Raw genomic sequence first — 24150 nt, 5'->3', positions numbered from 1 at the left:
CAAGGGCAGACATCGACGACGAAGTCCAACACCGCCTTCAGTGTGCCAGTGCAGCCTTCGGTCGCCTGAGGAAGAGAGTGTTTGAAGACCAGGACCTCAAACCCGGCACTAAGCTCATGGTCTACAGGGCAGCAGTGATACCTGCCCTGCTGTATGCTTCAGAGACATGGACCATGTACAGCAGGCACCTCAAAGCACTGGAGAGGTACCACCAACGCTGCTTCCACAAGATCCTGCAAATCCATTGGCAGGATAGGCACACCAACATCAGTGTTCTTGCTCAGGCCAACATCCCCAGCATCGAAGCTCTGACCACGCTCAATCAGTTCCGATGGACGGGTCACATTGTCCGCATGCCCGATACGAGACTCCCAAAACAAGCGCTCTACTCGGAGCTCCGGCACGGCAAGAGAGCCCCAGGTGGGCAGAGGAAACGCTTCAAGGACACCCTCAAAGCCTCCTTGAAAAAGTGTAACATCCCCACCGACACCTGGGAATCCCTGGCCCAAGACCGCACAAAGTGGAGGAGAAGCATCCGGGAAGGCGCCGAACACCTCGAATCTCTTTGCCGGGAGCAAGCGGAAGCCAAGCGCAGGGAGCGCGCGTCAACCCAAGCACCCCACTCACCCGCCCCTTCAACCACCGTCTGCCCCACCTGTGACAGAGACTGTAGGTCCCGCATTGGACTAATCAGTCACATGCGAGCTCATTTTTAATGTGGAAGCAAGTCATCCTCGGTTCCGAGGGACTGCCTAAGAAGAAGACGACATATTTGTGTAAGGCCCCCACCTCAGTCACTGCCTTTTGAGGTGGGGGCCGTAGTTTCTCTATTCTGGTCCAAACTGCTTCCAATGCCCAAATATTACCTGAATATTACCCAGATGTCAGCCGTGGTTCAGTGGCAACACTGAGGAAAGAACAAAAGGGAAAGGTCTGTGATAGGGTAGAAGGCAGGAGAGATTAAATGACAAAAGGGATGATGATGCAAGACAAAAGGGGATGGTAAAAGGACAAGAAACAAAAGCTGGATCTAGGGGAGCTATAAATGGCAACAGCAGAACCATTACCAGCACCTGTTGTGTGAAAAAAATAGGAGCAGGAATTATGATCTGTAGTTGTTGAACTCAGCTCAAGGAACAGCATCTCATATTTCAGTTAGGCACTTTTACAGCCTTCTGGTCTCAACATTGAGTTCAACTCAAATTAGAACTTAGGTCCTAAAGGCTGAAGAGCAGTGAGCCAACCAGATCCCAGGATTGGTTAATTTATTCAATTATAAATGTACACGCTGTAGCTAATCAGAAATCATGGAAAGAAGGGAGGCTCTCCCATAATAGATGCACACACCCTGCAGACCCCCTAACGGCAGAAGGGGTGTGAGGTACTTGCCTGGTGGGCTGACAGTCTTTTTTCACCCCATCACTTCCTTCCAATTTAAAGTCTTTTCTACTGCCCCAGGTGGCATCGGCTAACTCAATGGACTCTGAATAGCATCAGACACCCTTTGCAGAGTACGACGAACAGCTCTTTGAGCCATGCCTTTACCCATGTAGGCTAAATGTTCAGCTGCTTCCTTGATAGCATAATTATAGGGTTTGGAATATTAACTATGGCAATCGTACTCAGGAAATGAGAATTTAATTTGAAAGCCCAGCTTTCCTCATCTGTATTCCTCCAGGGACCCTCCCTTGCCCTGTAACATTTTGCATACATATTGTGATTCACCATTGTAATAAGCTCTCAACTCCTTCATCTTTCTCCTTCATGTCTGTTGAATAATTTAATTATCAGACTGGGAGTTACTTGGCATACTGCAGTGATAGTATCACAAAATCCTCTTAAGCTCCCCCTGCTGGCTTGGTCCTATCTAATAACCATATTCTGTACTGAGTTAGCAGCTGTCATCTGAGGTGGCTGTAGTGGCAGGAAATTGATGTCAATGGCCCTTGGGTTAGGGACGGGGTTTCTGCTTCTGATCCCTGACTAATGACGCCCGTGCTGGAAAAGAGTGGGGTTAGCAGTGATGCTTCTATGGTTGAATAGCCTGCTGACTCTCCCTGTCCAGGCAAATGTTGCTTGGGCAAGGTAGTAGAAGGCTCTTAGTAGGCAAGGGATTGTACTTGAACAGTCAGCACCTTCCAGCAATGGGGGCAGTCAGGGAGCGGTAGTTAAGGACGACATGTTTCCTACCCTAATGGACAATAGTGAACCAGTTGGGTTTTTATGACAATCAGACACAGCTTCATGGTCACTTTTACTGATATCAGCTGTTTATTTTACCGCCTGCCTGTTCTGCTGGACGTTAAAGATACCATGGCATTGTTTAAAGAGAAGCAGGGAGTTAAGTTTTTTAAAATTCCTTTTATGGGATCTGGGCGTCGCTGGCAAGGCCAGCATTTATTGCCCATCCCTAGTTGCCCTTGAGGAGCCGCCGCCTTGAACTGCTGCAGTCTGTGTGATGATGGTACTCCCCCAGTGCTGTTAGGTAGGGAGTTCCAGGATTTTGACCCAGCGACGATGAAGGATCGGCGATATACTTCCAAGTCAGGATGGTGTGTGACTTGGAGGGGAACTTGGAGGTGGTGGTGTTCCCATGCACCTGCTGCCCTTGTCCTTCTAGGTGGAAGAGGTCGCGGGTTTGGGAGGTGCTGCCGAAGAAGCCTTGGCTAGTTGCTGCGGTGCATCTTGTAGATGGTACACACTGCAGCCACGGTGCGCCTGTGGTGGAGGGAATGTTTAAGGTGCTGGGTGGGGTGCCAATCAAGCGGGCTGCTTTGTCCTGGATGGTGTCGAGCTTCTTGAGTGTTGTTGGAGCTGCACTCATCCAGGCAAGTGGAGAATATTCCATCACACTCCTAACTTGTGCCTTGTAGATGGTAGAAAGGCTTTGGGAAGTCAGGAGGTGAGATACTCGCTGCAGAATACCTAGCCTCTGACCTGCTCTTGTTGCCACAGCATTTATGTGGCTGGTCCAGTTATGTTTCTGGTTAATGGTGACCCCCAGGATGTTGATAGTGGGGGATTCGGTAATGCCATTGATTGTCAAGGGGATGGTTAGATTCTCGCTTGTTGGAGATAGTAATTACCTGGCACTTCTGTGGCGTGAATGTTACCTGCCACTTATCAGCCCAAGCCTGAACGTCGTCCAGCTCTTGTTGCGTGCGGGCATGGACTGCTTCATTATCTGAGGAGTTGTGAATGGTGCTGAACCCTGTGCAGTCATCAGCGAACATCCCCATTTCTAACCTTATGTTGGAGGGAAGGTCATTGATGAAGCAGCTGAAGATGGTTGGGCTGGAGCGATGTCCTGGGGCTGTGATGATTGACCTTCAACCATCTTCCTTTGTACTAGGTATGACTCCAGCCAGTGGAGCGTTTTCCCCGATTCCCATTGACTTCAGTTTTACTAGGGCTCCTTGATGCCACACTCGGTCAAATGCTGCCTTGATGTCAAGGGCAGTCACTCTCACCTCACCTCTGGAATTCAGCTCCTTTGTCCATGTTTGGACCAAGGCTGTAATGAGGTCGGGAGCAGAGTGGTGTTGGCGGAACCCAAACTGAGCATCAGTGAGCAGGTGCCGCTTGATAGCACTGTCGATGACACCTTCCATCACTTTGCTGATGATTGAGAGTAGACTGATGGGGCGGTAATTGGCTGAATTGGATTTGTCCTGCTTTTTGTGGACAGGACATACCTGGGCAGTTTTCCACATTGTCGGATAGATGCCAGTGTTGTAGCTGTAATGGAACAGCTTGGCTAGAGGCGCGGCTAGTTCTGGAGCACAAGTCTTCAGCACGATAGCCGGGATGTTGTCGGGGTTCATAGCCTTTGCTGTATCCAGTGCACTCAGCCGTTTCTTTATCACGTGGAGTGAATCGAATTGGCTGAAGACTGGCTTCTGTGATGGTGGGGACCTCAGGAGTAGGCCGATATGGATCATCCACTCAGCACTTCTGGCTGAAGTTGGTTGCAAACGCTTCAGCCTTGTCTTTTGCACTCACGTGCTGGGCTCTACCATCCTTGAGGATGGGGATATTCTTGGAACCTCCTCCTCCCGTTAGTTGTTTAATGGTCCGCCACCATTCACGACTGGATGTGGCAGGACTGCAGAGCTTTGAGCTGATCTGTTGATTGTGGGATTGCTTAGCCCTATCTAAAGCATGCTGCTTCTGCTTTTTAGCATGCATCTAGTCCTGTGTTGCAGCTTCCCCAGGTTGGCACCTCATTTTTAGGTAAGCCTGGTGCTGCTCCTGGCATGCTCTTCTACACTCGTCGTTGAACCAGGGTTGGTGGTAATGGTAGAGGGAGATGCCGGGCCATGAGGTTACAGATTGTGGTGGAATATAATTCTGCTGCAGCTGATGGCCCACAGTGCCTTATGGATGCCGTTTTGAGCTGCTAGATCTGTTCTGAATCTATCCCATTTAGCACGGTGGTAGTGCCACACAACGGAGGGTGTCCTCAGTGTGAAGATGGGACTTCGTCTCCACAATGACTGTGTGGTGGTCACTGCTACCCCAATGCTGTCATGAACAGATGCATCTGCAACAGGTAGATTGGTGAGGATGAGGTCAAGTAGGTTTTTCCTTCATGTTGGTTCACTCACCACCTGTCACAGGTCCAGACTCGGTCAGTAGTGGTGCTACTGAGCTACTCTTGGAGATGGACATTGAAGTCCCCCACCCAGAGTACATTGTGTCCTTGCTACTCTCAGTGCTTCTTCCAAGTGGTGTTCAACATGGAGGAGTACTGATTCATCAGCTGAGTGAGGACGGTAGGTAGTAATCAGCAGGAGGTTTCCTTGCCCCTGCTGGACCTGAAGCCCTGAGACTTCACAGGGTCCAGAGTCAATGTTGAGGACTCCCAGGGCCACTCCTTCCCGACTGTATACCACTGTGCCGCCACCCCTGGCCAGGACATACCCAGGGATGGTGATGGAGGAGTTTGGGACATTGGTTGAAAGGTATGATTCTCTGAGTATGACTATGTCAGGCCGTTGCTTGACGAGTCTGTGGGACAGCACCCCCAATTTTGGCACAAGTCCCCAGCTGTTGGTGAGGAGGACTTTGCCGGGTTGATTACTGGGTTCGGTGTGCCGTTGACGTGTCCGTAGCCGGTGCCAAGGTAGTCTGTCCGGTTTCATTCTTATTATTTTGTTTCGTAGCGGTTAGTTACAACTGAGTGGCTTGCTAGGCCATTTCAGAAGGCAGTTAAAAGTCAACCACATTGCTGTGGGTTTGGAGTCACATATAGGCCAGACCCAGTAAGGATGGCATTTTTCCTTCCCTAAAGGACGTTAGTGAACCAGATGGGTTTTTATGACAATCCGATAGTTTCATGGTTACCATTACTAGCTTTCTTTTTATTCCAGATTTATTTAATTAACTGAATTTAAATTCCCCAGCTGCCATGGTGGGATTTGAACTCGCGTCTCTGGATTACTAGCTCAGTGACATTACCACTGCGCTACTGTTCCCCTGTAGTTGACAACAAGACCAGAAAAGAAATGGAACTCTGTCCCCCTCCCCCCAGAGAGTGTGTTATGGATAAACCAGATGAATATTGGTTAGAAACATGACTACCCCTGAGCTACTGGGCCCTTGAAGGGTAATCAGTCGAGGAAGTATATCCCGACAGCCTGCCCCAGCAGGGTTGTTGCACCGTAACACTTTATCGAAACACATGACATAACCTCAGAAAATGTAACAAAAAAAACACACGCGGGGCTAACATCAACATATAAGCTTTATTTCAAACCTTTACTTATACAATAAGGACCGAACAATGGGAATTGAGTTCTGCCACAGTGGTGGTGCTTATCAGCGGCAAAATAGCAAAAGCGAGAAGAAAATTCCAGAATATTAAATGTGTGGAAGGACAACAGCAGCAGCAGAATTACTGTACAACCTCACCCAGACACTCACTGCTGGAGCCATTTACTGCTTTTAAAATCCATTTATAGATTCCAAAAAAACACAAGCACAAAAATCAACTCGTGTTCCTCGGTCTTCAGTAACAGGTTATTTTTTTTAAGTCTCGCTTCTCTCATCTCAAGTTGTAGAAACAACAATGAAGTGTCAATTTTTGTAAAGAATTCATGTCTCGAAGTTATGCTCAGTGACTTAGTGTTCGGATGCTTAAAGCTTCATCAAATTCCTTCGTTGGGAAGTGATGGTTCGGTTAAAATAGCGACAAAGTAATTTTGAAAGGGCACAAGTGAAATAAAACTGAAATCTCAAGACCTTTAGAGTCTCACCATCACAGGCCCTACCCCCAAAAAACACAAAAATAAATTTAGAACTAGCGGGGAAAAAAAAGTAACAGACTTTAAGAAGAATGAAAATGATTAGAATAAACTGCCAGACAAGGTTCCCTACAGACTGCAATAGTCCAAAATGTAGCTGAGGGAAGGGGGAGTGAAAGGGGAGGAGAGAGAGAAAGTGGAAGGGAGAAAAAGGGGATGGGAATCGGGAGGGGAAGAGAAAGGCAAGGTGGGGAGAAGCAAAAGGGGATGCGGGGAAAGGTGGCGTTAGGGTAGGGAGGGATGCGGGGAAAGGTGGCGTTAGGGTAGGGAGGGATGCGGGGAAAGGTGGCGTTAGGGTAGGATGCGGGGAAAGGTGGCGTTAGGGTAGGGAGGGGTGCGGGGAAAGGTGGCGTTAGGGTAGGGAGGGGTGCGGGGAAAGGTGGCGTTAGGGTAGGGAGGGGTGCGGGGAAAGGTGGCGTTAGGGTAGGGAGGGGTGCGGGGAAAGGTGGCGTTAGGGTATGGAGGGGTGCGGGGAAAGGTGGCGTTAGGGTATGGAGGGATGCGCTATGAAGGAGTCAATGGCCTTTTTTCGACCCTGCCTTTTGTTATCAAAAGATCAGCAGCTGCTTTTGCCGTGTCTCTTCTGAATTTGTTTTTGTTTTATACACTGTCGGCGGTCGGGGGAGGGGACAGCGTTTGAAGGAATCGCCGATCTGAAGTGAGAGAGAGGTGAACTGTTAGTGGACACAGACCCAACGATGCAGCATCGACTGAGTGCAGAGTTAGTGGTGAGAAAGCGCCGATCCTTTCAACTCAGTGCCGCTGGGGCATCACGTTGATTTAAACTAAAATAGTTTTCTCTCTCAAAACAAAAATTGACCCAACAAAAGGGATTCGACTTCTTGGCAACCGATTTTGCAACGGAGGTCCCGAAAGTGAGCCTCCCACTTTAAAAGGACAGTCAGCATTTGAAGTACCCCGTGCAGGCTGACTGTCAAACACTGGCTCTCCTTTACTTAAATAAAGCCACAAGTCATCCAGTCTCACAGCGGTCGTGAACATGTTCCCTTTTGATTCGGGGGGGGGGGGTGGGGAGGATGATATGTTGGCCCTGCAGTGGACTGCAGTTTTTTTTTAAACTATAACAGAATCTATATCATTAAACATCAATCACAATGTCTGTCACATCACACACCCGCTCTGGAATCAGATGCAGGTCACACTGGTTCTACACACCTGGCTCAGGTGACCTGAACATTTTATTGCTTTTCCCCCCAAAAGCTGTTAGCTACAATTCCATACAGGATTTATTTTAAAACATTTTTTTTTTTAGAAATCTAGGTAGCACATGCAGAATTTTTTTTTTTAAATTTAATATTTCAATATTCATTTAAAGGAACAATTCACAAGTAAATAAATTCATTCTGGAGAGTACTAGATCTGGCCGAGAATCACAGTAGTCAGTAACAGGAGTAATTTTTTTTTTTCGGGGGGGGGGGGGGGGGGGGGGGGAAGGTGGGCATGCTGAGCTGAGGAGAAACATTGTAAGTCACATCAAACATCACTTCTGGAGTCAGATCACACTGATTATTGAAATCCCAAATCAAACACATTCCCCAAATGGCCCTCATTAAAGACCTTTTTTTTTTTAACCTCCTGCCAAGTTTCTCCCATCCCGAAGAGTTGGCTCTTGGCTCTGTGGACAGCCGGCCCGTGACCATTCATCACGTGCAAGTCTAGGTGGGTTATTCAACCATAGAAGACATCAGAGCCTAATCCTCTTTTCGCTGGACATCTATTGGGTGCACATGTCCAGGAGTCAGTCACCAGATAGCCATCGGAAACGGGAACCCAGGCTGATTTCCCCCCACCCTCCCCTGCCCCAAACTAGAGGTGCTGAGGCCAAATGTAGAGTCCTGACTGCTGCCCCAGATTCAGATCAGCATAAGTGTGGACAGACCTGAAATCAAACCTGTAATTCCCATTCCAATAGCTCCGTGCTACTCCACGTGGTATCGAGAAGTGGTATTGGCGGTTTTAAAAAACAAACAGGATTCAGACGATGTCAAGGGGTTGCCACCTGCTTCTGACACAGACCAATTCACATTAAACCACACGAAGGCAACGCAACTAAAAAAATTACAATCACAGCAGCACAAACATCACGTTAAAATGATCCAGGCAACAAGTACACATGCACATAACATCTGAAATACTCGCACCGAGCAGCGTGTACAATTCTTTACAAACTGTTGGATGCATAACATTTTAAGAGCGTTTTTCAACACAATTGTAAACCTGAACCAATCTGTCTGGGACTGTCGGGCCCAGAGCAATCCTACCATTTTCCTGAAATCAATTCTGTGCAAATGTAATTTTTTTTGTACTGAAACTAATCTATCAAAAGTAGTTTTACTTGTAAACGTAGTAAAGCTGGGTAGTGACACGGCTCTTAGCGATGGATTTTAACAATTTATTGAAAACAGAGAAGGGCCCACAGAAGACACACCCTGACTTCAATTTTTCTGTTAGGAAGTTTGAAGGAAAGGGCAAAGCAGACCGATTTACAACGAAAACACTTCTAAAAGCCAACAAAAACCCCAATAAACGTCATTAATACCTCTCGGTTTCAAATGCCAATTTCTTTAATATCTCTCGCTGATTTCCAGCCCCTTCTCTCCTGAAAGCACTGACTCTTGCTGGAGTCCATTAACACTCCCCCAGACCCCCTCCTGGTCCAAACCCCGGGGTCCCCCTCCTGGTCCAAACCCCAGGGTCTCCCCTCCTGGTCCAAACCCCGGGGTCCCCTTCCTGGTCCAAACCCCGGGGTCCCCTTCCTGGTCCAAACCCCAGGGTCCCCTTCCTGGCCCATTGGATAAACGCTGAAGAGCCGCTATAATATTCTCACGGGCCAAAATTTTAATAGATAGTTCCACAGGTTTGGGGAGGGCACCTGTCCGCTATCCAAGGAGCTCTGCTGGAAACACACGTGTCCAGGTGCCGACTGAGGGTCAGCTCAGTTGTGATGCCCACCCCCATGGGGAAGGGCCACACTACCAAGTACACCAGAACTAGCTTCACCCACCAAACCATACAGCCCCCAGCACGAGTCACTGCTTTCGAGAGAGGAGGCGGCTACAGGTGGAAATTAGAGGGGTAAAAACTGACAGCACAATGAAAAGTGTATCCACATTAGAGACTCAGGAATGGGGCCAAACTCCTGACTGCTCAAGTACAGCAGTTCACTGGCAGCTCAATCATCACAAGCAGCTCTCAAATATTACATTCCACCCTCATCTACAATAAGAAAACTGCCCTTGGGCACAAGTTGTACACTGCTGACTGCAATGGTGCTGAAGTCACTGATCTAAGGACCAGTTAAAGTGACCCCAACAATCTGAGTTTGCTATCTTTCCACTGGTGTGAGTTTTCAATACACATATAAATTTGTCTTTAAAAAAAACAAATTCGTCCAACACATCCCTTCTGTCTTCCTTGACACACACACACACACCTGAACATTAGTGCAGAGAATAAAGCAATGTTGTTATAACCAGCCATCTTCTACAGCTACTTTGAGTTAAGTGTAAACAACAGAAAATATATATATATATATATATATATATATATTATTAAACGCTCGAGTGATTCTGATTAGTGTTTAAAAGGTTAAGTACAGACTGTGATCGAAGGTACAAATACAAAGCTAGAGAGAAGCAGAGATGGTACTGGGACAGACTAGTACAGAGGCAGTAAATCCCTGTGACAATGGCATCTAGATGAGGATTAATGAGCAGCGAGTGTTGAACACTGAGTATCCTTCTGAGCAACGCTAGGGTTGATGTTGTCCACCAAACCTTGATCGATAAACCCAACATTAATTCTTCACCAACTAAGATACCCGACTTCACCTGGAAAGTAAAACCCTATCACTGTGTGAAACGCAGGCGCATCTCCCCATGGTTAATCTTCCACTCCTAACACTCTTCATCCGTCTTAGTCAATCTGGTCCTCCCTCCCTAAATTAGGAAGAATTTCACTCACCAGAAACTTCTCTTAACTGTGTTTCCATCTAGGGTAGCAACCGTGACCTGCACACCTCCCGCTACGGACAGCGCACTATAGCTAAGAGAGGAGGTGTAATCCGTGCCTCCGGTGGCATCCAGGTCTCACTCGGTGACTGCCAGGAGCAATGTAAAATAAAAACGCCATCCCCTCTCCCTACTGGCCCACCACAAACTGAGGAAGACACTTGGCGGCTACAGGGCTTCACTCTCACCACACACCATGCAAACAATTAAAAAATTCGTCGGAGGTGAATGATGTTAGAGACAACTCTGGAGTCGCTCTGCAGAACTCCAACCTTTCTGTGCTGTTCAGACGGATACTATTTTTTGTAAGATTGTACCCCTTCTCATCTCCCGCTACCGTACATGGTGGTGAAAACAATTTCAGCAATTTATGGTCTGACCCCCTTTGCTCTAAGCGTGTTCCTTTGGAGGCCAGTTACAGAGCTTGGAATAAGCACCACAGCACCAGTTATCAAATGCAAACATACTCGTCTTGTATGTACACGGTTGCACTGTGCACAGCTCTCACCCACCGTGTGTGTGCAACCTGCAATTTTATTTTTTTTCAAATTTAAAAACACACAAAAGGCACACAGGCCCAGACTCCACTCACTCACGGTAGCTACCGTCCTGACTGACAAACTTTAAGGCCTTGTTATAGTCCATTAAAGTTTTGCTCACTGCTACACATTGGTATATAACCATGACACTTTTTAACTGCCTCTCTATCCCCGACTTTTCACTTCATATAACTCTGCACGAACATCACTTCCACATACAGCTGCCTTCCTGCTATACAAACCACCACCGAAAACAATACAAATCCAGGCCGACATTAACCCAGTCCACCATCCCTCCTGGAACCATTTATCCTATCAAGGCAGAGCTCCACTTGACACAACCGTTAAGATTATATTGCTTAGAGAACAAAGTTAATTGTATTTTTTTAAATCACTACTCATTATACAATAGGCAGTACTTCATCACCAAAGATTAACTTTGAAGAAATCTACAAGTTAAAACAATTTACAGCTTTTAAAAAACAGATTTAAACACCGAGGCAGAAACAGAGAAGCTGCAAAGACTGAGGGAAAAGATGCCTCCATTTTATTCACTAACAGGACTTGTTCTTAATGCAAGAAAACCAGGTAATGGCTTTGAGTCACTATGTAGAGAAATCCAGTCATGACCCCACCCCTCCTCTATCCAAATTCACCTCCAACCAGGATATGGGCATCTGGAAAGTAGCTGTCACCTTTCCATCCCAGAGAACAGGGCCTATTTTAATTGGACTCAAGGACGGCACTGAGTTGCTCCAGTGTCACCTGACAGATGTCAGCACTGCAAGTGCCCCTTTTGAAGGGCACCACTAACATAATCTTACGTGTGGTCCAAATAAAAGATGCCTAAAATAAAGCAACAAAGTCCCATTTCAACAAAGCAGCAGCTGGGGATGGGCTCTAAACTTAGACCATCTGAATGAGGTGCTTAAAAACAATATTAAAATCACAATCATTAACTGGAGGAATTAAACATTTTAACCATGTCGTTTAACACTTATATAACTGGGGATCTTTAGACTGGCCTAAGTGTTATTTTAAAAAAAGGTCTATTTTTTTTAAGACCGAGATGGTTCCTGAAGATGTTCCACTCAACTGAAGGGAGGGGGGAGAAGGAGGAAAACAAAAGTTCCTCCACTTCAATAAAAACAGAAACAGCAGAAAGAGGAAGGTAGGATTAAATGTTTCAGGTCGATGACCTTTCTCTCTGCACAGGTGCTGGCAGACCTGCTGAGTGTTTCCATCATACTCAGTATTTTGCTTTTTGTTTCTCCCCCTTTAAGTTGCTGCTTCACTCATCAAAGGCAGAATGCTGACTGGGGAGGGACAAGCCCATGGCTCGACAGCTCAGGGAATGGGGAACCTGCAGAAATTCAGTCGAAGCAGATGGATTCAGCTCCTGGACCTGCAACAGATCTCTGTACAGTGCACACACTGGGCTGCAAAAATATCCACAAGCATTCTGCTGGTTTACGATTTTCCGTACCAATTATTTTTAGTCCTATCTACCCTCAGCCCAACTCAGTTTAAACAATGGTGAGCAAATGTGCTGAGATTAAGGGTGTTGGTTTTAAACTAATTCCACTTGGTCTTCTACTCCTAGCATCAAACCAGCTGCTGCCAACACTTGTATCTCAGCTTAACTCCCAAACAAAATCTAGACGTTTAGGTGACATTTGATCTTATCCTTTTATCCTACTGTCTTCCCATTACAAATTTAATATAACCATAACAGAATTAAAGGGAGATGCAGGGTTATGGGGTAAGAGTGGGGGAGGGGGATTAACCGAATAGCTCTTTCAAAGAGTTGGCACAGGCACGATGGGTCGAATGGTCTCCTTCTGTGCTGTAAGATTCTATTAAAAATGCACAAAAGGGAATGGAGCGATGAACAACTCCCCAAACTGCAGGCCACACTGTACGAGAATCTAGCGACTGGCACCGAGAAACACGGCCAGAAGATTCCAGAATCTCTCAGGGAAAAATAATGACTGCAGTTTCTTTAAAAAAAAATAACTTAAGCAACAAACCTTTAAGGTTTGAAGATTTTTCACTATCATTCATCCCCATTTTCCTTTAAATCAAACTGATCTGTGTGTTTCTCTAACCCACGCACCCGGCCCCTCTCCTTTCCTAATGTGAGAACAAATTCAATTTGTTCTAATTATCTATTCCTTTGACATTTATGATTTATTTACAGGAAAAAAGGAGGAAAATAAATCTGGAAAACAGTGACCTTTAACAGAACATGGGGTTTGGAGTTTCACAAGTTATTAGAGACTCCAGCAGAAGGGCAAGATTATTTTATTTTTAAAAAAATGTCAAATTTACAACTGCCATCAGATTTTCAAGGGCAGGGTGCAGATCAAGGAAATTTCTAGAATTTATGGGGAAAATGCAGTTTAGAAAAGAAAAAAAGCTTGGGAAAAAGGAAGAAAAAAAGCAGGGAAAATTCCCTTCATTTAGTTAAGTGTTTGTTGAGGAGGCAGGGTTTATATTTGGGCAGCCAGTGGGATTAGGGTGTTTTTAAATTAACTATAACCACCTCCCCTGTCTGTCAGATTTTGACTTATCAGGTGATCCAATACACTCTCCCACTCAGTCTCCAAAATGCTGTGCCAGACACTGGATGCTCTATTCAAGTATCAAACCCAGCTCTTATCCCGAAAGAATGGAAGTTTATCAACTATTCGCCAATAAGGTCCCATGTGGTAGCAGTACCTTGGATCTGTATTGTGGATTTTTAAGATAAAAGGATGCATTATAGCTACCCAGCCCCAAAATAACTCAATAGGAACGAGTCCTTTTTAAAGCACAAATCCTGTTAATGATGCTAAACTTCTTGTTTTTGTTAAATGTAGTTTGAAAAGAACATGAGCAAAAAAAAAAGAAAAAATTCATAAGCCCTGCTGTGCTAGAGCGGCAGACACATCTTCAGCGAGAGTAGCAAGCTGCGGAGATCCGAGGGAGCTGAGGCTTTCGGTCAGTGACGTGCTGCAGAGAGGAGAGGTATTGTCTGAAACGTTGGGGGATTTGTACACGATGTCTGCTCCGTGGTCTGTCCTGGCCTTGGCATTCTCACGGAACATCAGCTTGCGAGATTCAATCTGCAGAGAGGAAAGGGGGGAGTGAAAACATCTCGTTAGGAACAGAATCCCTATCGCTCCCCTCACACCCAAGTGGCTTCGTAAACACACCTTATGTCCTGCTACTGAGCCACACGGACCAGGAAATTCCAATGTAGGATCATTCTGAATGAACTTACATCAGCTATGGCAGAGGTATGGAGGCCCTATAGGAGGGCTCAGTACTCCTGGGGGAGAAGGAAGAAGGGAGGAATCAGCCAGTGACCCCAGCTGGAAAGTGTGGACATCAGCTACAGACAAGGTCAGGATTGGCTGTGATGCCCTCTACAGTCAAATAGCCTGCTGACACTGTCAGGGCTCACACATGAAAAGTGTCCACTGGTGAGGTAGTGGAAAAGCTGCCGGTACCAAGGGAACTGTACACAAGTCAGCCCTCTTCAGGAGAGGAGAGGGCAAAAACAGTTTATTCCAAAAGATTGCTAGACCACCAACAACCCCAGGGAACAGGACAGAATAAAAAATTTCCATACTCGTACCGATACTAAAACAGCTCAACATTATGGTAATACTATAACTTCTGGCAGCGAAAACCATTCCAAAATGTTTTAAATAAAATTGTTAATCTCTGCACTTTAAATTTTCTTCCTTTATTCTCTTCCAATTTTTTTTCATCCGCCTCTCCTGAAGGGACTGACTCTCACTAAGGATCAAGCTCAACAGTGAGGGCATCAGCCACACTCTGAGACCTCACCCAAGTGGCGATTCCTCATTCGAGAGCCTGGACTGTGACCATCAAAAGTATTTGACTCTCACAACCGAGATTGATGCTCTCCTCGTCCAATGGCCGCACATATACACTTTCCAGCACCACGTAACGATCAGGAAGGGGACCCCAGCCTCAAATTCTCCCTCACCTCTAAACATAGGGGTGCTGAGGCAAAGTGCACCGGTCCTACTCCGCTCCTGTTCTAGCTCAGCATGCATCAGAGATTGAACCCCGGATTCTCCTGGTTTGTACAATACCAAGCACTGCATTTATCTTCTGTCCTCACAATGCCAACAGGTAAGAATTGCCTCTGTGCATTACCAGAGAATATGAATGGGTGCACTTTAACCAAAAATAGTGAATATGCATAAACCCATAAACTGCTAAATAATCCAATTTGTAAACCCATAGTTAGAGCAAATGACTGTTGTGGCATGACATCCTGTGAATTTCTACACTTGTTGCACTTAGCATGATTCATTATTTTACACAAAATCCTGGAGGCCATGAGAATGGAGGCTTCAGATAGGGTTTGAGCACACTTTACAACTAATCATTTATCCTATCCATATCACTGGGTGCAAGATAAAATACACACTTTCTTTAAACTCCAAAATAATTTTAAATAAAAGACCCCTATTCCAAACTTCCTCAATCACTTGACGCCTACTTTGTACGTACCAGGCCCTGATTACTGTCCCATCATACGCTCCCAGGACAGGTACAGCATGGGTTAGATACAGAGTAAAGCTCCCTCTACGTCGCCACCTAAATCAGTTATAACATGGTTTGATGCAGAGTAAAGCAGCTCCCTCTATACAGTCCCAGCAATTTTCTACAGCTCCAAACTGAGAACAACCCTTACTGTACCATCACACATCCTACATCAGCCATCCTTTGGCCCATCAGATTGACATTTTTGTGACTGAAATAGGGGCAATTTTCTTCTGTGCACTTTATTATGGTTATGTTAATGTATTACAAGCCAAATGTATGTTGAATGTTTAAATGTCTTAATCTAAATGTACACTCTCGGGAGCTGCAAGCCTACATTTCGTTGTACTGCACTTGTGCACTAACGATGACAATAAAAGTTGATTTGATTTGATACCCATTAGGAAGTGGGGTGAGACTGCTCAAAGCACAGAGGGGATTTTGCAACCCATCTGTCTGGGTTTGATTTGAATCCAATTCCCAGAGTGAAAGGCCAACATCTAGCCCACTTTAGCACCTAGTTCCCAACCGACCGTCAACATTTTTCACAAAACCACACACTCCACGAAGGCCAAGCTTTCACTTACATGTCTCCTGTATTTGTAACTCTTGGCTGTGAGTTTCGTCAGACCTGGCAGTGGGGTCCTCCCCTACTCCATTTTGCTGTGTCCCACTCTCAGCTTGTCCTGTCAGAGCCCCATTTTCTGGAATCTGACTGATCGTTGCTGATTCTGATTCTTCTTCACCCTCATTCTAAAAATAAAATGATGGGGTGGGGGTACAATGGTGCATTGTTATAGGAGGGCGTGAAATGAAATGCAAAATATATACACAAGAGATTTAAAAAAAAAGTTCAGGGTTCAAACAATCAAATGCACTGATGGACTGAGAGTAATCTTTGGTCACTGAGGAGACATCCTTAAGGAATGAGCCAGAATAGTCAGAGTATAGAAAGGAATGAGAGTAACAGGTTAAAACTACATTTATGCTTTTATATATATCTTCCTCTCCCCACACCCCTTGCAAGTTGCGGAGTTCCGCCTCCATGGATGCAGTGAGTGTGGGTGAACCAATTGAACATGTGAGGCTTCACAGCCAAGCCTGATTCTGTCCTCACCCGATAGCCCCCTGTCCACTCTGCAGCAGGAATTGCTGCACAGCAAGCAAGAGTGGGAACCCAGGGGTACTGAGGCCAATTGAACTGCCCCTACCCACCCAGCGGATAGAAATGGTCTATTCCAGTCGTATGTTCCCAAGGACATTGGGAGATTGGTGAGGGTGGGAAGGAAGGGGGATAGATTAGTTAAGAAAAAAAAACCTTGCATTTATAAACCACCTTTCATGACCTCAGGATGTCCCAACACGCTTCAAGCCTATGAATTAAATTTTTTTTTTTTTTAATGGGATGTGGGCGTCGCTGGCAAGGCCAGCATTTATTGCCCATCCTTAATTGCCCTCGAGAAGGTGGTGGTGAGCCACCACCTTCAACTGCTGCAGTCCGTGTGGTGAAGGTACTCCCACAGTGCTGTTAAGTAGGGAGTTCCAGGATTTTGACCCAGTGACAATGAAGGATCGGCGATGGTGTCAGGATGGTGTGTGGCTTGGAGGGGAACTTGGAGGTGGTGGTGTTTCCAAGTGCCTGCTGCCCTTGTCCTGCTAGGTGGTAGAGGTCGTGGGTTTGGGAGGTGCTGCAGTGCATCTTGTAGATGGTACACACTGCAGCCACGGTACGCCGGTGGTGGAGGGAGTGAATGTTTAAGGTGGTGGATGGGGTGCCAATCAAGCGGGCTGCTTTGTCCTGGATGGTGTTGAGCTTCAAGTGTTGTTAGAGCTGCACTCATCCAGGCAAGTAGAGAGTATTCCATCACACTCCTTACTTGTGCCTTGTAGATGGTGGGAAGGCTTTGGGGAGTCGGGAGGTGAGACACTCGCCGCAGAATACCTAGCTCTTGTTGCCACAGTGTTTATGTGGCTGGTCCAGTTAAGTTTCTGGTGAATTGTGACCCCCAGGTTGTTGATGGTGGGGGATCGTTGATGGTAATGCCATTGAATGTCAAGAGGTGGTGGTTAGACTCTCTCTTGTTGGAGAGAGTCATTGCCTGGCACTTCTGTGGCACAAATGTTACCTGCCACTTATCAGCCCAAGCCAGAACGTCGTCCAGGTCTTGTTGCATGCGGGCATGGACTACTTCATAATCTGAGGAGTTGTGAATAGCGCTGAACACTGTGCAGTCATCAGCGAACATCCCCATTTCTGACCTTATATGGGAGGGAAGGTCATTGATGAAGCAGCTGAAGATGGTTGGGCCGAGGACACTGCCGAGGAACTCCTGCAGCGATGTCCTGGGGCTGTGATGATTGATCTTCAACCACTACAACCATCTTCCTTTGTGCTAAATATGACTCCAGCCAGTGGAGAGTCCCCCCCACCCCACCCCGTTTCCCATTGACTTCAGTTTTACTAGGGCTCCTTGATGCCACACTCAGTCAAATTCTCTCACATGGCAGCTGTCGATCATTCTGGCATTGCCATTAACACTTCATCTAGAGTCATCTTTTGTTTCTTAACTTGTCCCATTACCATCTCCTTTTGCCTTGCACCATCATCCCTTTTGTTTCTTACTCTCTCCTGCCTTCCATCCTATCACAGACCTTCCCTTTTGTTCTTTCCTCCCCTCCCCTCCCCCTGACCCTACACTTGCTTAAAAAACCTTTTCTATCTCCAACTTTTTCCAGTTCTGACAAAGGGTCATCGACCTGAAACGTTAACTCTGTTTCTCTCTCCACAGATGCTGCCTGACCTGCTGAGTATTTCCAGCATTTTCTGTTTTTTTTAGGTCAAATGCTATCTTGATGTCAAGGGCAATCACTCTCACCTCACCTCTGGAATTCAGCTCCTTTGTCCATGTTTGGACCAAGGCTGTAATGAGGTCAGGAGCCGAGTGGTCTTGGCAGAACCCAAACTGGGCATCAGTGAGCAGGTTAGTGGTGAGTAAGTGCCGCTTGATAGCACTGTCGATGACACCTTCCATCACTTTGCTGTTGAATGCTTTTGAAGTGTTGTCATTGTTGTATTGTAGGGAAATGCAGCGGTCATTTTACGCACAGCAAGGTCCCACAAAAAGCAATGAGACAAAAAATGAGATGATCTGTTAATGATGTTGGATAAAAATTGGCCAGGACACCAGGTGAACTCCCCTGCTTTACTTCAAATAGTGCCGTGGTATCTTTTACGGCAGACGGGCCCTCGGTTTAATATCTCATCTGAAAGACGGCATCTCTGACCGTGCAACACCCCCTCAGTACTGCACTGAAGTGGTCAGTCTGGATTATGTGCTCAAAGCATGGATCAGGACTTGATCAAGGTAGTGGGCCAAGGGCCACAATGGACAGCATCATCATTGAAAAGAGAGAGAGATGAAGAAACAAATAAAAGGAACAGTGATCAGGGAAAGGTAATCTTTCAGACTTTAGTATGACAGACGGGAGGAGGTTAAGGAGGTCCACAGCTTTGAGGTGTTGGGGGGGGGGGGGGGGGGGGGAGAAAGGGCGGGTGGTTGGGGGAAGAAAGAGAACGAGTGAGCAGGAAATAAAAGCAAGGTTCATTGCTCTAACACGGTGAGAATGTAGAGTGGAGGGCGCGTGTGCAGTTCGGGTATTTGAAGCTTAGGAGGAACAAGGGTTGAAAGTTCAGAAGAGCATTGATAAGAGAGACAGAGATGAGAAATGTAGTGACGGAGAGAGGAAGGTTGGAGCCTAATCACTCAATGCTAAAGCCGAACTTTCCGGGAGTACAAAAGACGTAGCTCGGCCCAAAAAATTGGCGGTGCAGGTCGCAGCCTCACCTCCCCTTTAAATACCGCCCTGCGAGCGGAAGTCGGCCCGGCTCGTGACCCACGAGGCTGCCGCTGACACCGTCCGTAGCAGTCTCGCGGGACGCAGATGAATTTCTGCCGCAGGGTGTTAAGGGGCCGCGGCAGGGCGCTAGGGGGTTGCGGTGTATGCCGATGACATAATCGCCGGCGGCGCAACGGCCCGGGCGATACTGGCGAGGGCACGGTGCTATCGGATAGCTCCTCAGCAACGCCCCGCCGAATTTCTTGGGAGGCGCTTTTTTCACCACCCCCTCAGGCAATAAGCCCTTTGCCCCCCGGAGGCGCTAACGGCAGGTGCAAAGGAGCCAAATTTCTAGCCCCCCATCTCTCTAGTCCCCCAGTGCATTTTCCTTCCTCACCATCTCAAAATACTGAAAAGACCAAAAAAAAAAGGGGGGTTGAAATAAAGGACACAACACACAAGGTCAAAATTCAAGCCATCTCTTTTCTGTGTGTACAGTAATTCCTAGAGTGAAATTACGCAGACACAGATTCTGTGCAGAAACATAAAATGCTGTCACATCGACTGCAATTAAAAAACAGAACACTGTGGTACATGAAGATGGTAACATTCCTGAATGCAGTAAATACATCGGGAGCACTCAGAAAACAATTGGCAAACAGGAAACCTAAATGTGCATTAAAAAGCTGTACGACATCTCTTCCCCCGCTGCAATTTTTCATCCATTTTAAATGTATTTTTCCAATTGGCTCTTCCCTACTGAAGATGGGACTCTTGCTTGGGTTTGGCACCACACTTCCACCTACAGTCCTCAAGGTACCTTGCCCAAATTTTCAATATTTGTGTGTGAGCGAATATCAGCAGGCTATTCGGCTGCAGAGCCATCACTACCAAACCTTACCTGGTTCTCAACCACCTATGTGCACCTTCCAGCAGGTGTCCCTGGATGGTGATCAGCAGCAGGAACAGTGGCTGATTTTTCTCCTGCTCAACCCAGGGGTACTGAGGCTAACTAGCTTTCTGGCTGCTGCCTGCCTCAGATCAATGACGTCAGCGAGGAATGTGAATTGAACCTAGAACTTGCCAATCTGTATGGCTTTTGTACTATACCAGGCAGTGTATTTACCCACTGAACCAACAGGGAAAGGGGGAAGGAAAGAAAAGAGCTGATTTCTACCTTGTGATACGGCCTAGTAGGTCAGGTCAGGTATTAAAACCTGATACTGTAATGACAGCAGGCGGTAGTACCGGTGACTGGCCAACACCAAGTGCAGGGCGGCAGTTCAGTTGCCGGGCCACCTCCAGAAAGTGCCAACGACTTTAGACAGGAGGATGGGAGTGGGACACTTGGAGGAAATGCCATCAAAAGACAGATGAGCCAATCCTTGAATTATCTAATAGCCTCCACAACCTGCAAGATGTGACACAGCCGCAGTACAGAACAAGTCAACAAAGAGCTGATGATAGGCGACCGATGACGATGACACGGCCTGAGTGGGAGGTGCCCTCCTAGATGGTGAAGGAACTTGGTCCATGCAAAGGACAAGATGTGGTTAAACTCCACAACTTCCCACACTCTGCAGAGCCAGCTTTATTTAAGGTGGGGGAAGGAAACAGGGAAGAAAGAAAAAGCATCCAAGGAGCAGCTGGGTCTTGGGTGAGTAGGGACAAGGGACAAGAACAAAGGCAAAGGGGTGGGTGGGGCATGTACACAGATTTACCCCACCCACTCTGCCAACTGTTCTCCTGAAGGCACCGACTCTTGCTGGAATTCAGTTCCATGAGAGGGGTCATCCTCCAGTACCTCGCCCAAGTGGGCATTCTATATGTTGGAGCATCGTCAGGGAATGACAGCAGCCAATTCAACCACATTTAAGTCCAATCCTACCTTCACCTGATTTCCACACAATTTCCAGAAAAAAAGGGCGGTGGCGAGAGACCGGGAGCAGGAACTCTGTGACTAACTACTGTATAATATGGCTACTCTACCTCGGGTGAGATCAGTTTCCTCGTTTAGAATGGAGACCAGTCTGGTCTCCATTCTACATGATAAATATACGGAGCTAATAGGAGAGAGTGAATGAGCCTTGAATGATGTATTTGTTTTAATTAAATATTTGTTCTTGGGATGTGGTGACACTGTGAAGGCCCATTCCTAGCTGCCCGAGATGGTGGCGATGGACTGTGTTCTTCTTGAACGCAGCAGTTCTTGTTGTGATGGTGCTCCAATGACATTGCTATTCTGGTCCTCCTTGGTGGTGGATGTCATGGGGCTGGCACAGTAATCTTGGTGAGTTGCTACAGTGTATTCTGAAGATTGTACATACTGCAGCCATGGCGCGCCGGTGGTGGATATTGAGTTCATGGCAGGGGTGCAAATTAAGTGAACTGCTCTGTCCTGGATGGTGTCAAGCTTTGAATGTTGTTACAGCTGGAGCCACCCAGGCCATTCCATCACACTCTTGGCTTGAGCCTTGTAGATGGTGGAAAGGCTCGGAGGGGTCAGGAGCAACGTTCCCGCTAAGCTGCGCAGTCATTTGCAAGGTCTGGTGCAGGCCACTCCCCAACTTTTCTATTGTAGATACCGCACATGCGCAAAAATTTGAATGGGCTGCGCAGTGGGGGAGGCAGACCACGCAAGAGGCAGTGCCGCTTACGAGGGACGTTGGTCAGGAGGTGACTACTTGTCGCAGAGTACCCAGCCTCTACCCTGTTCTTGAAGCCATGGTGTTGATATGGCTAGCCAACAAAGCTTTTGATCGACAGTAACCCCTAGAATGATGATGGTGAGACACTCAGTTTTTGGGCCAAGGGCTTTTTCTTGTAGGAGATGATCATAACCTGGCAATTTTGTGGCGTGAATGTTACCTGCCATCAGCTAATCTCTGGATGTTGTCCAGGTCCTGCTATAGGCTGGCTTGGGCTGTTTCATTATTATAGGAGTTGTAAATGAAGAAGAACATTCAAAAGAATCATTAGCAAACTGATCTTTGATGGAGGGAAGATCATTGATGAAGCAGCTGGAGATGGCTGGGCTGAGGACCCTCTTTGAGCAATGTCCTGGGACTGCGACGATTGGCCGCCAACAACCATGACCATCTTCCTGTGTGCCAGGACAACAGCCACTATTGGGTTTTTCCCCTTAACCCCCACTGAGCTCAGTTTTGATAGCCAAGTAGGGCACCAAGGAGCTCTAAGTGCTACCTTGATGTTGAAAATAGCTACTCTCACTTCTCCTGGACTGGCATTCAGGTCTTGTAAACACACCTGGATCAAGGCTATGAAGAGGTTTAGAATACAGTGGTATGGTGGAACCCGAACTGAGATTGGAGAGTTAGGTGTTGCCTGATGTCAATATTGATGACTCTTCCTGTTGCTTATTCATTGGGTAACTGATTATTTACTGGTTATCTACTTAGCTGTTAAATTATTGATAAACCTGGGTGAATGGCCAGGGTCCACACTTTAGGGCACTGCCGAGTAGGAATGAGTGGGAGAAACCAGACAAATTGAGAATCAGCAGTTAGCTGATGGCAAAATTGGATTTTGAAAGCGTGTAGATTGAAGGGAGATTCAAAGAATGAAACAGAGGGGGATAAATAGGGAGCGAAGGAGAGAGGGGAGAGAGAGAGAGAGAGAGAGAGAGAGTCTGGCAACCACTTTGGGACACGAATATCCCCATGAATCCCTGCAGAGCAATATCAAAACAACAACTTGTATTTATATAGCGCCATTAACGTAGTAAAACATCTCAAGGTGCTTCACAGGAGTATTAAAAGACAAAAAATTTGACACCGAGCCACATAAGGAGTATTTTGGCCAGTGACCAAAAGCTTGATCAAACAGATAGGTAAAACAACATGTTCCCCTATCCCACGGCTTCTACGCTCAATACTCCCTAGGCTTGTTGGAGGCAGATTCAGAAAATGGACATCCATTTTTGACTGTGCATGTGCTGAGTTTTTACACATGCAGCGGACCTGGAAATTGACACTGAGCCAGTTCGGAGAGTCACAGCACTATGACAACGCATCAAAAACGGCTCCATGGCTCAAGAAAGCCAGGCAAGACAGGCAGCCTGACTGTGGTTCGTACAGACTAGCACAAATATTGGGTGTGTACTGCAGCCGGAGCGTCAGGGTGTTTATGTTCAGGAGTTCCAGGACGGTGGGAGTATCACAAGTCGGCAGTGCACTATCACAGCGACAGCCCCTTTGACGTATACAACAGATGGTGGCGGCGAGAATGACACAGCTGCCCTGAAGCAGAATCTCAAACTGGAGGGCAAGCTTATAAAATTGGTCGTTGATTAATGCTTCAATCTTCATGAAAAAAAAAGAGAGATTTTGGATACAAAAAAAAAATGGAAGCTTGTGATAAACTCCGTTACCTGCACGCCATGCCACTGGCACTTCCAGGTCTGTTCTTTTCTACCCCCACCCAACTTCATCTCCCTTACCCCAAAGCTCGACTCAGGGTGGCAGAACTTTAGCCCCCTGGTTACCACTCAAAGCCTCAATAAATCTGTACAAGTGAGTAGGACAGCGATCGTGGTCACACCAGCACAGTTAACTTCAGGTACTGAGTCCTATAAAAGTCCTAGTAAACTCTTCTTATTCAGCAAGAAAACCAGGAGTGGGGGTGGTGGTTTACACAGCCCTCCTTGACAGCTGTACATCTCTCCCTGCTACATCACAAGAAAATAAAAGTCAGGGGCAAGAAAAAGCTATTCGGCCCATCGAAGCTCATCCCCCTCTGGTTACCTAACTCTCCCAATACAGACACCCTGAAATTACAATGAATGTTTAAGCAGGTAGATGGGATGATGCTCAAGCGGACAAGATTTGTTCTGTGTAGTGTAGAACACACTCC

The 24150-nt window shown here is 46.7% G+C and overlaps 1 protein-coding gene across 6 annotated transcripts in view; it reads right to left on the bottom strand.

Moving 5' to 3' along the window:
* Positions 1–5728: 5728 nt before the first annotated feature.
* LOC147114710 (uncharacterized) overlaps positions 5729–24150 on the bottom strand; it is a 162617-nt gene continuing 144195 nt past the window's right edge. For all 6 annotated transcript variants that reach the window (XM_085992572.1, XM_085992573.1, XM_085992575.1 and 3 more), the window contains 2 exons: positions 16029–16194; positions 5729–13982 (listed from right to left, as the gene is read on the bottom strand). In XM_085992572.1, coding sequence (XP_085848698.1) covers positions 13978–13982; positions 16029–16194 — 171 coding nt within the window. In that variant the 3' untranslated portion in view covers positions 5729–13977. The remainder of the gene's footprint in view (positions 13983–16028; positions 16195–24150) is intronic.

Source organism: Somniosus microcephalus, chromosome 7, assembly GCF_052327205.1.
Source record: "Somniosus microcephalus isolate GS21.2 chromosome 7, FLI_Smic_1.0, whole genome shotgun sequence".
NCBI lineage: Eukaryota > Metazoa > Chordata > Chondrichthyes > Squaliformes > Somniosidae > Somniosus > Somniosus microcephalus.
This window is presented reverse-complemented; position numbering and strand designations above follow the sequence as displayed.